Source organism: Lutjanus erythropterus, chromosome 7, assembly GCF_056507025.1.
Source record: "Lutjanus erythropterus isolate fLutEry1 chromosome 7, fLutEry1.hap2, whole genome shotgun sequence".
In the NCBI taxonomy this organism is placed as follows: Eukaryota; Metazoa; Chordata; class Actinopteri; order Lutjaniformes; family Lutjanidae; genus Lutjanus; species Lutjanus erythropterus.
In genome coordinates, this window is record NC_139323.1 from 15,505,478 (window position 1) to 15,520,487 (window position 15,010).

At 38.6% G+C, this 15,010-nt stretch overlaps 1 protein-coding gene across 2 annotated transcripts; it reads left to right on the plus strand.

Annotated features, from left to right (window-relative positions):
- Window positions 1-1,979: 1,979 nt before the first annotated feature.
- Window positions 1,980-7,583, plus strand: fstl3 (follistatin-like 3 (secreted glycoprotein)). 2 transcript variants are annotated; one of them, XM_084722902.1, is made up of 5 exons: window positions 1,980-2,208; window positions 2,754-2,939; window positions 4,609-4,824; window positions 5,827-6,054; window positions 6,132-7,583. In XM_084722902.1, the coding sequence occupies exons 1-5, from the start codon at window positions 2,139-2,141 to the stop codon at window positions 6,185-6,187; spliced, it is 756 nt and encodes a 251-aa protein (XP_084579028.1). In that variant the 5' UTR covers window positions 1,980-2,138; the 3' UTR covers window positions 6,188-7,583. The 2 variants fall into 2 exon arrangements, with proteins under 2 accessions (XP_084579028.1, XP_084579029.1); XM_084722903.1 differs by having other exon boundaries at window positions 1,983-2,208; window positions 6,160-7,583.
- The last annotated feature ends 7,427 nt before the right edge of the window (window positions 7,584-15,010 follow it).

Sequence of the window (15,010 nt, forward strand, 5' to 3'; positions counted from 1 at the left end):
TATCAGCATCCATTGATAAACCCAGACAGTCAACAAAATGAGGAACGGCGCACTGTAAAAACTTGTTTTAACTTAAAAAAAAAAAAAGTTAGTGTCCAGGCTACCTTAAACTTTTAAATTGACTGAATTTGAAAACACAAGTTGAGGTAATTTTGTAATGATCCAAAACAAATCAATTTTTTAAGCCAAATAACGCTGATATTAATTCTTTTTTACTTGAGAAAACGTGTTCAGTAAACTTAAATATTAAGTTGGACCAACAGCTGTGATTTCTTCTCACCTTTTCTCAGTTTGAATAGGAGGAGAGTTTTTAACTCTTATACAGTGCTTGACTTCTCAAATAAGTCTACTGACCTTGTTTCTTTAGAAACTTAATTTAATAGGTTGATTGAACTAACTTAGAGTACATTCATTCAATGTCAAAAGACTTCAAGTTAGAAGTACTCATGTCATGTATGAGAATAAATACGAGAATTTTTATGTTTAATTTGCCTGAATACATTAAATTTGTTTATTTAGTTGATTCCACTAAATTGGTGTCTGATTTTTTTATTGACTGTTGGGGAGGCAAATGACTTCATATATTCAAATACTGTTGTTATGGATATTTTTAGGGTCTTGTGATTAATATGGCTGGAAACTCTTTAAGAATAACCTTAGACGTTACTGTAACCACTTTACTGTGGTTCTTTCTTTCCACACCACAAAGACACACACTTTACTGTAGAGTCTGTGCTGGATTATGCATTCCTTTAAAAGATTATTATTTCAACACAATGATAATAAATAAGTATGTAATTTCTATTGGACGGTTTTCCCTCCAAAACAACACACTGTAAAATACAGAAATGTAGTGGAATCAACTAACCTTTTCTGATTAACTTGACATAAATATACAGGTTTTAATTATTTATTAGAGTTAATTACACTTAAAATTTCTAGTATGTATTTTCAGGACACTTCAGAACTTATGAATATGAGTTCTTCTATTGACTTTAAATGATGAGTTGAATGAATGTACTGTGTAGAGTTAAATCAAATCATGAAATTTGGCTTTTAAATAAACATGATCAGTATATTGACAAACTACCCAGCATGCATTGTTTGAGTTTTAAAAGTGATGTGTTTCTCTATACACTTTAAGATAAGTCAAATATGTTTTTTTTTTTTTCATAATAATGAAAACTTTTCAAAACCATGATGAAGTTTTGTAGTGAGTTCAGTCCTTACCTCATTATACTTAGAATTTAATAAATTCACCAGAAACAGTTTCACATTGTCTTTGTGCCAACACTGGAACAAAGTAGTTTATCATTGTGGCTGACAGTTATTGGTTTCATTAATATCTTAAGCTTATTGAGCACATTTTCTCAAATACAACAGAATTCATATTTGACTAGAAAAGTTTTCAGAAAAATATTTGTTTTGAATCTTAACAAAATTCAGATCAACTTAAAATTTTAAGGCAGTCTGACAAAACAAGTATATATTTACAGTGCATAGAGCAGCTTATAGACAGAAAACTTCCATAATCAAACAGTATATTATATCTGAGAGGAATGAGACAATACAGGCTAAGTCTCCAGGTCCAATAAAAGAAAACTACTGACTTATAAGGTCACATTTAGAGGTTATTATGCAATAAAGTATTTTCCCAAATACCTGAGCAGCTAATTCAATTAGTCAATAAGCTGCATGAAAAAACATTGAAGCTTAATAATGAAAAAGCTAAATGTAAAACCCATCCTAAATCTTTTCCAGGACTTAATTAGCCTTTAATTAGTCTAATATGGTGTGAAAATGTTTTGCGAGGTCATTTAAGTGCCCAGCGTCTGGCGCTGGAGGGCATGGATCATTTCCCGACTCTGGAAATTGAGTCAGAGTCAAACTGTGTCCTGCCCTGGCTTATTACTGGCTGAGAGGATCGCCCATCCCAGCAGCATAATTCCATCTGGGCTAAATATTTATACAGAGGGGGAACGACATCACTTATCCACAACACATTCATTCACATAAGGGGAGAGCTACTTCCAGAGAGGAGTTAGAGTGATCCGCTCTGTTTGGAACATCACTTATTCTTGCTGATATTTGCTTAGACAAGCTTTCAGAGGAAGCTTTTGTACTAACTCGAGAACACAATGAGCTTTTTCATCTATGTTTTTGGGGTGATTCTCACTGTGTATCAGATTGGGAGGAATCCTGCCAGTGGTGAGTAGACTTTTTGTTTGGGTCTTTGATTTTTTTGTATTTTGAAAAAAGTAGGACCACAATGTAGTATGTTTTTTAAAATAGCCTGACTGAATGAATGAAATCATCTTACAGTTACCATAATGATGAGATACTACTTTTTTTTTTTTTTTCCAGAATTCATACTCATTTATGTAGCTTTTCTGAAGCCTTTTGGAATATCTATATCTTTTATATATATGTGTGTGTGTGTGTGTGTGTGTGTGTGTGTGTGTGTGTGTGTGTGTGTGTGTGTGTGTGTGTGTGCATATATGTATATATGTGTATATATATATTTGTACAATTAATACATGTGAAAACAAACAGACAGGTGCTATATGTTAGTATTTTATAATGGAAATACACAATACTACAGCTTTGTAATTAGCCATTTATTTCATGGAAAACACAAAGAAATCCAATTAACAATAATTCAGATGCTATGATACACATCATATGTGTTTATATATTAGTTTACTTGTGTGTGGGTAAATTAAATATAAATTGTAATACGTTACTGTCTCCAGCTGGGATGTGCTGGCTGCAGCAGAGTCAAGACCAAAGGTGCGACATGGTGCTGATGAGAGGGGTGACCAGAGAGGAGTGCTGTGCCGGGGGCCGTCTGGACACAGCGTGGTCCAACACCAGCCTGCCCATGAATGAGGTCAGCCTGCTGGGCTTCCTGGGAATCGTCTCCTGTAAACCATGCAAAGGTAAACAAACAAACAAACCATAAAAAACAACAACAAATGAATCTGCCATGGATAAGGAATCAATTACTTGTGTTTTGCTTTGGTTTATCACAGTAGGGTGTAGTATTAGTCATTGCATGTAAACCAAAAGTTTTAACATTTAAAGTCTTAAAAGTCATTGTGAATAAACATTATAAATGTTTTTAAGGTATGTGTAAGGTACATAAAGGGAGTTTTATCATTCGGAGCTGTAAAACAGAAGTATTCATTTTGACTGTTATGTTAGACAAAATAACTCGTCTCTCTGTGGGGAGTTAGTGAAAGTTAATTCAAACCACATCATTTGTGAATCAAGATATTTACACAATGAGTTCCCGGTGCAGCTTTCTAACAAAATGCAGACGTGGATGGAGGAGAGGCGTTCCACATAACTCCACCCAGCTGTCCTGAGAAGCTTCCCACTCCTGGAATCTGTGCAAGGTTCATTCAGGTTCACTTGCAGATAAATTCTGTTTTCATAAGCAGGACTTACACTTTCATGATCATAGGCCAAAAATGTAACTTTCTCCATGTTAACAAGTTCCAGTAAAACTCTTGTTGATGGTTTTTTTAGGGAAACACACCCTCCCACAGGCCCAGTTTTGTTTTTTGCTTTTTGGCTTCGTCACATTACTGAGATGTGGTTCACATTTAGATAAACCTGGAAAAGGCCACAGTTAAAGGTAGCCCACATCTATGTTTGTTATGTGTTCTGTTTTTCTAAAGCTAGTTAAAACTGAGCCCTTTTTGCTTTCAGGAGCAAAATAAGAAAATACATTCCTGCAGGCTGGAATAAATGCCTGCCACATGCCCAGATGTCTGGGACTCATAATGTGCAACACTATCTTGATTATTTGGAATTCTGTGGGAGGAAAACGTTGGCATCATGAATGTTAATGAAACAGTGGCCTGTCAATTCAGAGATAAGACACCTACATCATCACAAGATGTTTGTTTGTTTCCAGACACTCCCTCATCGGGAGACACACAGGGGAGAGAGAGAGCGAATGTATACACAGAAAGAGACGGAGTGAAAGATGGAAATCAAGCAAAAGAGGAAAAAAGCACAGGATATTGATGTGTCAACAGGAAATAAAAAATAAGTTCCTCATCGTCTACAGACTCCTCGGGACTCAGAGCTGATCAGGCATCATCTCTAAAGACTCGCAAAGGTCCTGGGAAGAGACCTGTGTGCATTGTCTTATGTTGACTCTGCACTGTGTAGGATTACAGCTCCTCCTGCGCTTTGACATTATGGGGTGTCAGAGGAGCCCGGGGCTTCCTCATTTCTCAGCCTGTAAACCTCTCTGACAGCTATTTGAACTCCATCTACCTCCAAGCCCCTCCGTCCCCTCTGCAGGAGCTTAGCCCAGTCTGTGGTGCAGCCGTACACATAGATCTGTTATGAAAACACTCCAGCCTCACATTCCACCAGGCGAGACACCCCTGTGTGTAATGGTCAATAAAGAGATGTGATTATTGTAAATATTGTGCAAGGTGAAAATTGTGTTATGGTCTGGGAAAACCCCAGATCTCAGGCTTGTTTTGTATGAAAATGCTTGCAGATCACCTGATGTCTGCAGACTTGTTAATACAGTAACATTACACTGACACTCAGGCACATATAAAACCACTCGCTGTGCTTTTGTAGAGACTTGCGATGGAGTCAGATGCAGTCCCGGGAAGGTTTGCAAAATGAAGATGGGAAGGCCCCAGTGTGTGTGCTCTCCAGACTGCTCTCACATTTCCCGGAAGCATGCTGTGTGCGGCAGCGATGGGAAGTCATATAAGGATGAGTGTACTCTGCTGATGGCCCGCTGCATGGGACACCCGGACCTGGAGGTCATGTACCAAGGAGACTGCAAAAGTAAGCAAGATTTATCTGGTTTATGCACTAAAGCAAAGTATTACACTTTATTTTTTCAGGGTCTTGTCCAGAAGGGAACCACAGACCTGTGAAATATCTTGCTAGAGCAATTATTTTAACCCAAACCATGATCTTTCCCTAACATTAACCAGATCTTTTCTGTCCCTAAACCTATGCAGTGTCACATTATCAAACATAATTAGTTTGTACACCATGCACACTGAAGAAACAGTGTGTACAAATCTTCACAAATCTGTGGTTGCCTTCAAGATTATTATTTATTTGCACCCTGGTGAGAATAGGCGCATGGCAGCTATTTGGCTATTCACACCCAACCCTTAGTTTAGCTTTAAAGAACAACAAATTCCCTGCAGGCAAGATATTACAGTGGATGAATGAGGTAAACATGGATTCTACCATGAGAGAGCAGGCTTCAACAGTTCATCAGGTTTAGGAAACAAAACTACTTGGTTAAGTTTAGGCAACAACAGTACTTGGTTAGGTTTATGAAAGAAAACTACTTGGTTAGCTTTAGGAAAGAAAACTACTTGTTTAGTTTTATGCGACAAAACTATTTGATTAGTTTTATGCAACAATGCTACTTGGTTAGATTTAGGCAAAAAAAAAATACTTGGTTAGTTTTGTGCAACAAAACTACTTGGTTAGGTTTAGGAAACAAAACTACATTGTTAGGTTTACTAAACAAAAGTACCCGGTTAGGTTTAGAGAAATAACTATTTGGTTAGGTTTAAGCAACAAAACTACTTGGTCAGTTTTATGCAACAAAACTACTTGTTTAAGTTTAGGAAATATAAATAAATAGCCAAAATGGCTGTTGTAGCCAATGTGTGCAAATATTATTGTTGGCTACAGACACATGCTAGGCTATAGTCTATACACTCAGTTGCCACATCGGCTATTCCATCCCAAGTGCAGATCGTATCTGCCTTATTTATAAAAATATTTTTGCTAATAGTTCCCCTTTCTCAATGCCCTGCACAGAGTCGTGTTCCAGTGTGGTATGTCCAGGTACCCACACCTGTGTGACTGATCAGACCAACAGTGCTCACTGTGTCATGTGCCGCACAACTCCTTGCCCAATACCCATGTTGTCTGAGCAGGCAATCTGTGGCAATGATAACATCACTTACCCCAGTGCCTGCCACCTCCGCCGGGCCACTTGCTTCCTCGGCCGCTCCATAGGAGTCCGCCACTACGGCCACTGCAACAGTAAGGCTATAAACTCACTTGTCTATTTACTTGTAACAATTTAAGTAACAACAAGACTGCTACAGCTTACATGCCAGTGGTTTTTGACTCTCTGTTTTTGTGCAGATCCCCCTCGGAAAGCTCACGATTTTGAAGGCAGTGAGGAAAATGCGGTCTAGACGTACAACTCCTGACACAGCCCTTTTCAAGAGATGAGTTGGTCAACAAACATGTCCAAGTGTCACACCACTAGCTTCCCATGATGACCTCTTTTTGACAATCACTCCCCCCTCCCCCTTGTACACAGAATGACAAAATGTTTTCATATGGAAGACCTCTGGTGGAAGATGTGCATCAGTGTAACTGCCTCAAAAAGAGGTACAAAAATCTGTGAGCAATTTGTGTTAATCTTGTGTTAGTTTGTGAAACAGAGGCAGGTGAGCACATGTGTCTCGAATATCTCATGAGCTCTTTGGGAGATGTGTGCATATTGTAAATAGAATACCACTACTATTTATTGGAGAAGGTATCAAACTCTATTTATGTTTTTATCCTAGTAACAAATCCATATATCCTTGGGAAAGCTGATGCAAAAAAAAAGTATTTATTGTGTTTTGTTTATTGTGTCGGTACGATAGCGGTCACTGGCATTGGCATTTTACAACCTTTTTACAGTTTTTACAGTCTCCATTCCCCACAAACAAACAGTTTTTTCCCTCAGAAGCTGATGGAAAGCAATGCTAATTTGTTTGGAAAGTTGATACCACTTCATAGTCTGCCAGTGTGGTTTCAATTCACCACAGACAAGAACAGGACAGCTACAGTGGTAACGTACGTGCTGCGGGCTTAGTCTGGAGGTGAGGAAGGGGTTCAGCCTAAACAAATCTGTATAGTCTCACTCTGCCCCCACACATGTTTACTCTGAATGCTGACCCAAACTCTCAGCCACTGATCACAAAAAGTAACAGTTTAGTCGTGTTTGTAGGAGTCTCAGAAGACTGTTAGTACAACCCCAAACCCTCTACAATACCTCCTCTGTTGAGCGCTTGGCTTTGTTTTCTAAATGCATTTTTGTAGGTCATGCTAGTTTATTCCGTTGCTGTTTTGCTGCTTTGATTTAATTGGATTTTTTTCAAAGAACTTGCTGGACAGACAAATGCAATTAGCGTTGTCCAATTAAATTAATTTTAAAAATTTAATTTGTCTGAGAATGAACTGATATTCAGGCCAACTGAACATACTCAATTATACTGCCATTACTGCCGTATTATACTGCCATTTGTCCGCCTGGTAGATATCGACACAAATGTCCAGATTCAGCTGTTCAAGTGATCCAATTAAATCTTTCAACTCAAAGCAGATGTCTGAAATACCTTCAATAATCCTTTCAGTGTATTATGGAACATTTCATCGACTCTTGTGTAAATAACAGTCTCATGTGTACCTTACTTGTGTACCTACTGTGAAATTTGAATGATGAATGCATCAACATATTTTTGTATTTTTGTACTGCCATTTCAAAACAACATAAAATTTAATATTTGTCACAATGTGTCTTCTTTCTTTTACACCTTTCAAAACAGAAACATACTTGTTTCCTGGCAGAGGGAGCTTTGCAAACTTGTTTCCTTCTTACATCTCAGCTGACTCTTGCTGAATCCTGTCTGTTTTTGCTAAGTGCCCTAATGACAGTTTTCTCCTTTTCTGTTGTTTGTACTTAGTTATGCTATGTGCTAGGCTCATCTATGTTGAAGAGATAAATCTAGTTTTGAATATGGTTAAAAGATGTTGCTGAGGGACCTGTAAAAGTGATATATATTCACATCTTAACTTTGCTAATGTTAGCTAACTAACCCTCTAATTTACATAAATAAATCATTAACCATCTAGTTAGCTAGCATTCTGCTAACATTACCTAACTTTTTAACTGGTGGTTTGGTCATTTAAAAGAAAAGAAGACAGTGGACGATGATATCAGTTTCCTCAGCTGTAATAGGAGCACTGAGCAAAAATGGGTGGGACAGAGGAGGGGTCAGTTCGCCTCAACATGTTGCCTGAAATCTATTCAAAAACCAACACACGCACTACTCTACAACTATAAAACTGTGTCTGACATGTATTTTCAAATATTTGGATTTTTCTAAAGTGTGTCACAGTCTTAATCATAGCCACTTTCGGCCAAATGAGATCATACTTGCACCCTAAAGGGAACTGGACAACTCTGCTCTCACACTGGGGTTTAGGGTAAGGGGGTCTGTCTCCAGTTTATATGCGTGCCGTGGTTAGACTTCCTCTCCTGTGCGTGCAGCGGCTGAGTCGCCTCTCCGAGGCTTCATGTGAGAGGCGACGGAGAATCAAATCCAGGCTGGGTGGCTTTTCTCCTCAGGGATATCCCCCTGCTCTAGATTAGGTGGGAGGGGTCAGGAGGATGGAGGGCGAAGGAATGGAGGAATGAATGTTTCGAACGGCCGAGGCCTGGGTACTGACTCACTTTCCTGTGTAGAGTACCTCCCTTGTTTTTCTGTCTTTCTCTCTCCCTCCTCTGAATCCTGCACTCCGCCATGCAGCAGCATCTGGTTCAACTTTAGGGAGATGTTTATATTCCTGTCCAAGTACCCTTTTATTACACTGGGAATGGAATTAGATGTTTTGTTAGTTCGAACAGGGCAAATAACAATGGCACGAGGGGCTGTTGCTGTGCCCACACATAAAACACACAAACTTGTCCTCGTCAGAAATGTGTCTTTAAATGTTGCTTGTGTGTTTTGGATGGAAGGTTATACACAACTGACTGATCCAAAGAACTTTGTTTAGCCACATAAGCATATTGGTCAGATTTTGTCATCAGGTATGCAGACATGACCTCAGTGTGGCACACTGGACTTGTCTGGCCAGAGGAAGACTTCCTGTCTGGTGAAACCCCTCACAACAGTTTAGATTTTATGGTGGTGGGACCGTGTCGTTGTCTTGCAAGTCACAAGTAAGTCTCATGTCTTTGCACTCATGTCCAAAGTCAAGTCCCAACTGAGTTTCGAGTCCTAAACAAGTCATAATTTAGGAGTGCATTTCCAGCCTCATTGATTTACAAACTTGTCAAGATAACGTTAGCTAAGCAAAAGCTTGTTGTCAATATTTGCCTGGGACTTCTGTTGTTTTTGCAACTTCAAATGTCAAACAAGGTAGAAAATTGTTGCCTCGATGCATATTTTTCAACCTGCATGTTTTCATTCTGCAGTTCATTTTTTATGAACTTCCTTGTAGCTTTTGCATGCAGACAAAATTAGCTTTTGGTATAATTTTCTTCATGGTTCAGATTAGTTCAAAGTGTAACTGGGTAATTAAGTGTGGACATGCTGAGAATAATAGCATTAACCTTAATTGATTTTGGAAATGAAAAAAATTGATTATGGCAGACTTTTTAAATAAGATACTTTTTTAAGAATTGGGGGAAGGTATCAGGTAGGCTATTTTGAAGTCAAAAGGCTCAAGTCCAAGCGAAGTCACAAGTCACTGGTGTTGAACTCCAAGTCAAGTTGCATGTCTTTTTTTATTTTGTCGAGTCAGAAGTAATCAGATTTGTGACTTGAGTCAGTCTCAAGCCGAAGTCATGTGACTTTACGATTAAAAGCCCAATATTTGAGCTCTGCCATTAGGGGCCACTTACGTTAAAACAATAACAAAATACGTGGTTTGATGACATCTGAAGTAGCATGGGATCATGGGATTTGTTTTCTTCATTGTTATACAAACCACCATAGTCAATGAAAATCTACCTGACACGACTCAAGCAGAAATAATGTTCACAGACAAAATAATGTATAAAGGGTGATTCACACCACATTTAGTCACGTTTGCTAACTTCCCTCCTACAGTGTATCCAACATATAGTTATAGCAACTAGCAGCTAGTAGGAAATACAGCCAATGGTTGTATGGTTGCATTATAAGTGCACAAGTCACCAAAACATAAAGAATTGGTATTTCATTTTCATGCATTAGCAAAAATGTTAGATATTATAGTTTTATTACATAAAAATACATTACAGATTTTCAATCCAACTTAAACTGCATAATCGACCCCGCATTATGTGGAAAATATAATGTTAAAGCCAATTATTCACATACCTTTATGAGTGCGAGACATCTATAAATACCTCTGTGACCCACACAATAAACTCACCGAACCAGTGTTTCTTGCCATAGTTTAAAAAGTGGCAACCCCACAGGAATTTGCAGAGAACACCCACTAAAATAAGGCATTTGCCACACTTTGCGGTGCATATGTTGAAATGGCTGTGGTCTTCCAGTAAAATACACAACTGAAAAATACATTGAGACAGCACTTTTGATACACGGATCTGGACAAGCCATCACAATGGATACAAGACAAATAAAAGCCCATGTGCTGTTGTCATTATGACTGTGTAATACCTTCTCCAGGAACAACCTGTATATCATTACCGTACAGCCCTCTGACTGATGTCGGATATGATGCGCCTGTGTCACACCAGTGGTGGTAATGACATAACCACAGAGTAAACCTATGAGCCATTTCAGAGCTATTCTAATTACACTCAACATGAGACCTCAGGAATTCTCTGCCCACTTTTCTCCATATTTCATCCTCTTTTCTGCCTGTTATGGTCTGTGGTGCAGTCGATGAGGGGTCAGCCTCACTTCCACTGAAACACAGATCTGTGCGTGTGTGTTTGTCTGTATGTTTTAGTGAGTGGGTGTCATTGTGGGTGCTTCTCTCCTGCTGGAGCTCACCTGTTATAAGCATGGGATCAGTCACACGTATTACATCACAGCCTCTGGCTGACTTGTTTATATCCCTACAAACACATGGGCTTATAATGTGACGCCCACACTGACATTTCAGAGATGCGTAATCATCCTGCTCTGATATGTCAGGCCTCTTTCTCAATGATGTCCACATGGTATCATTTCCGCCAAGTTGCCTTACTACTTCCAGTAAGTTAACAGCCAACATTTAGATCTGAAATGATGTTGTGATGAGACCAGACGCTGCAGAGTGTTTCAGAGACCACCCACTCTCTGGATCGCGCCACTGGATTGTAAACAGCTCAGTCCCACAGCTGAAAGTAATAGATATCAGATCCATCACTCTATCACAATATATCTGCCTCAGACATTATTTCCCAGACTTGCTTTGTTACACGGCAAGTCTTAAATTTTCCATATGTGCCTGACATTTAACTTTTGACAGTTAATCGTTATCCTGACACAACAGCCCACACTTCAGTCTTAGTTTTAGTTTGTACTGCTGCAGATTAAATTTTATGGATTTCTCAGAAATGCGTTTAATGATGATGTGAGCTCATCTATATTTTAATGAGGCGTTTTAAATGTCAGTCAAACTGTCATCATAGTTGAAAACTCACTCAACAGTTTATAAATGTGATGAGGATGACAAAATTTTATAGAGAAGAACAAAGGAAATGTTTGTGTTGTGCCCTTCAATAAAATGGAATAATAAGGGAGAAGGTTGAAGGAAGAAAACCACACCCAGCTCTCGCCTTCACTCATCTGTACTGAGTCACATAACAATGCAAACAAAATATACACACCATTTTCTAAAGTATGAACACATGTGACATTAAATTATGAAATACATTTTTAAACAAATGCATTCTTAATCTTTGACATTATTAGCCCTCTTAATTTATTCTCACAGTTGAATGAATTAAAAGAACAGCTTAATCCTTACAGCGCAAATGGTATTAATACCACAGTGGGTCACTTAAATGTAAACAAGACCACGGGTTCTCCTGTTGCTGTTTACACAGCATCCAAGCCAGGTAAAACCTCTTTCAACAATGGTTCAGAAACAGTTAAAAATAGTACAAAAATGCAAATTTTCCTTCATATAAAGTCACAGCAAAAACTCTTAAAAACATGTGTTGATAAGTTTGAAGTGCTTGGTGTAAGGTAATTAACTTAAATAAAGGGGAATAGTGAGACAGAAGGATGAAGGAAGACAACTACATCCAGCTCTCGCCTTCACTCGTCTGTTTCGAGTGAGGAAGAGGAGCACGATTCTCCTACAGGAGCCCCGAGGCATTACAGACAGATCAGCGAATAATCAACCCACACAGATAAGGATCTGCCTCTGTTATCTGTGTTCCTCCTCTGTATCAGTGGCTTCCTAAACAGTGTTTGAACACTGACCAATACTAATACACTCGACACTCTGCTGGAACTACGTGTACTGAACATAATGCAATAACTGTAAAAAAGAAAAGAAGAGCTTTTCAAATGAATAGTTTTGGCCTGAAAATAAATTACTGTTTATCACTAACTGCTTGTCATATTTGCCAGGCGATTCATGTGTTCAGCCGAGGCTACTATCACCACTTTGAGCAACAACTGAAAATCCAGGCAGCTTTACCGTAAATGATCAGTGTTTGTCAGTGATTTGGTCAGGATCAGATCACTCGCAGCCAATAAGCAGAGTTAGGAAGTTGGGCAAATGCTAATTGTCCCTAATTATTCTTGTTGAATTGTTTCACTTCCTCATCATGACCTCTGGGACGGCTTCTCTTCTGACTTTATGTGTGGTCTGGCCCATATGTTACAAGAGGACAACAAAATGTATGGTAAAGCTTTAGAAAATTTAATGTTAATACAAGATATGACTCGTGATCTGAGATAAACTCACTTTGTAATGGTATTAAATAAAAGTTTAGCTGCTCTCTGAGACTCGTCAGGGGTTTTAAAGTGTGGGAACACATGTGCCTGAGATATGTATGAGATTGTTGCCTCCGACTGTCTTGGCACCGGCAAGGTCATTGAATTAACTCTGGTTTGGGTTCATGTTGAAATATCAAGCCACATAACTGAGAAAAAAAAGTCAATGAAGTGTGATAATTGGGCTACACTTAGTTCCCAAACTTGACTCAAATTGAGTTCAATTGTGCAATTTGAGGCTTGGAAATTCACCAGGCCATGACCATAATTTCACATCAGCTTCTCAGGTGGCTCAAGCATTGCAAACAAGACACAAATACCTTTTTTTTATAAGCCTTGGCTCAGATACCTGCTTGTTTATAATGGAAAGTTGGTTGGTTATCATGGAAAATTGGTTGAACATTTCATTTTCCGTCATGCATTAAGGAATGCCATGCAAATTCAGCAAAGATGAGAGTGGGAATGTTGCCTTGGTTCTTATTTCATTCGATTTTGCCTGCTCATTATCAACAGCTTCATCCAGTTGAACAGTATAGTCACCAGGATGCACGTAATTAAATCATCTGTTAGGAGATCCTCTGCTTGTTAAAGTGGGACAATGTACCACAGATGAACTCAGGAGGCCCATGTGGTATCTATTCCCTCAGACTACATAGCTGCACATCTTGTAAACACACCGATGGTCCGTGTTAGATTAGAGCAGCAACTGCACCCAGGCATTGTGTTATCAGCCCCTGTGTTGCTTGGTGTGGACTTTGGAGGCTACTAGACATACGATTATGTGAGCAAAATACATATCCACACACTCACAAACACTATCAGAGCTGTGGACTCTAGTCACATGACTTGGACTCAAGTCACAAATTTGATGACTTTAGACTCAACATGACAAAATCAAAAAAAGACTTGAAACACAACATGGACTTTCATGCGCAGCAGCATGCGCCCAGTTTGAAGAAGCAAGAAGAGTGCTGTAGGAAGCGATATACTGTTGTGGACAGGGTCAGCTGCGATACGTATTTGCCACCCTAAAAAAAAAAAAGAAAAAAGAAAAGAAAATCAGTGTATGCTATATTTAGAATATATATTTCAAATGTCACTTCACTTTGCCATCAGACATCAGCTGTTTCTGATGGGGAACTGTTGTCATATAAGCAGTTATATCACTCTCTCCCAAGCAACCAGACTCTGTCTGTCAAATTTCATTTTGCAAGACACAGGAGTTGCTAGTGTACTGCTGCCTTGATTGGTTAGTTTGTTTTTGTGGAACTTTTGCGTTTTAAAAAGTTAGTTCAGAATCACAAAAGTCACAAATTCCACAAATTAAATCATTTCCTTTAATTTCCTGAATCAACTAATGTTAATGCCATTTATTTTTAGTAGCCTTAGCTGACACTTAATTCTCCAGACTTGAAACAATCCGACAGCATCCAGGTCAATTGCAGGAGAGAACTGTGAATAGGATTACACTACTGAGCCCCAGTTGAAAAAATGGCATACAAAAACTATAAAAAAAAAAAATTACAGTATGAAAAACATGCAGGTCAAAAAATACAGATGAAGATTAGAACAACTTCAGTGTTCCATTTGGTGAAGAAGACATTAGGCCATGACTTGTAGGACTCAAAACCCAAAGTTTAGGACTTGGGACATATCAGTCTTTTCTTGGGACTTGCCTGCTAAGACTTGATACTTACTTGGGTCTTGTGTGGGGAGACGGGTGCAGTGGTGTCAAGGGGTGAATATGATGCCACCTGGGGAATTTCACCGCAGGAAATACTTTAAAGAACATCGAATCCCGTTTATAAAGTAGATCGTAAGGCACGTTACGTTACTGATAAGGCAGAGACGTGTCTTCACAATTAAAACAAATGTTTAATTTATAATAATCAAAATAACCAAAACAAACAAAGAAGGATTGGAACTGCTGAAAAGGATAAATATAAAACATAATATACAAACAAAAATAACTGAAAATGAATGTAGTAGATAAAATTAGTTTATCACAAATAATACTAAAAAGGCCTTGATTAAATTCTAAAGTGAATATAAAATATAAAACTCAGTCTAAAAGTAAACCAAAACTAAAGGACTACAGAAACTAAGCAGAGGCCACTTGTGGAAAGGCAGACTACACTTCCACTACTCACCACAGGTGCACACAGCAAACATCAGTCTATGTGGTGTCCCAGCACAATTACTCACAAGCAAAAGTGAAGGGACCTCACCATATGGTGCCTAGCCTCCCAACAACAGGGCTCACTGCT

Excerpts from the sequence above, each read along its gene's own strand:
- fstl3 (XM_084722902.1), top strand. The coding sequence starts at position 2,139 with ATGAGCTTTTTCATCTATGTTTTTGGGGTGATTCTCACTGTGTATCAG. Across the intron at positions 4,825-5,826 it reads GTACCAAGGAGACTGCAAAA|AGTCGTGTTCCAGTGTGGTA; the intron begins GTAAGCAAGATT and ends TGCCCTGCACAG. Across the intron at positions 6,055-6,131 it reads CCACTACGGCCACTGCAACA|TGGTTTTTGACTCTCTGTTT; the intron begins GTAAGGCTATAA and ends CTTACATGCCAG.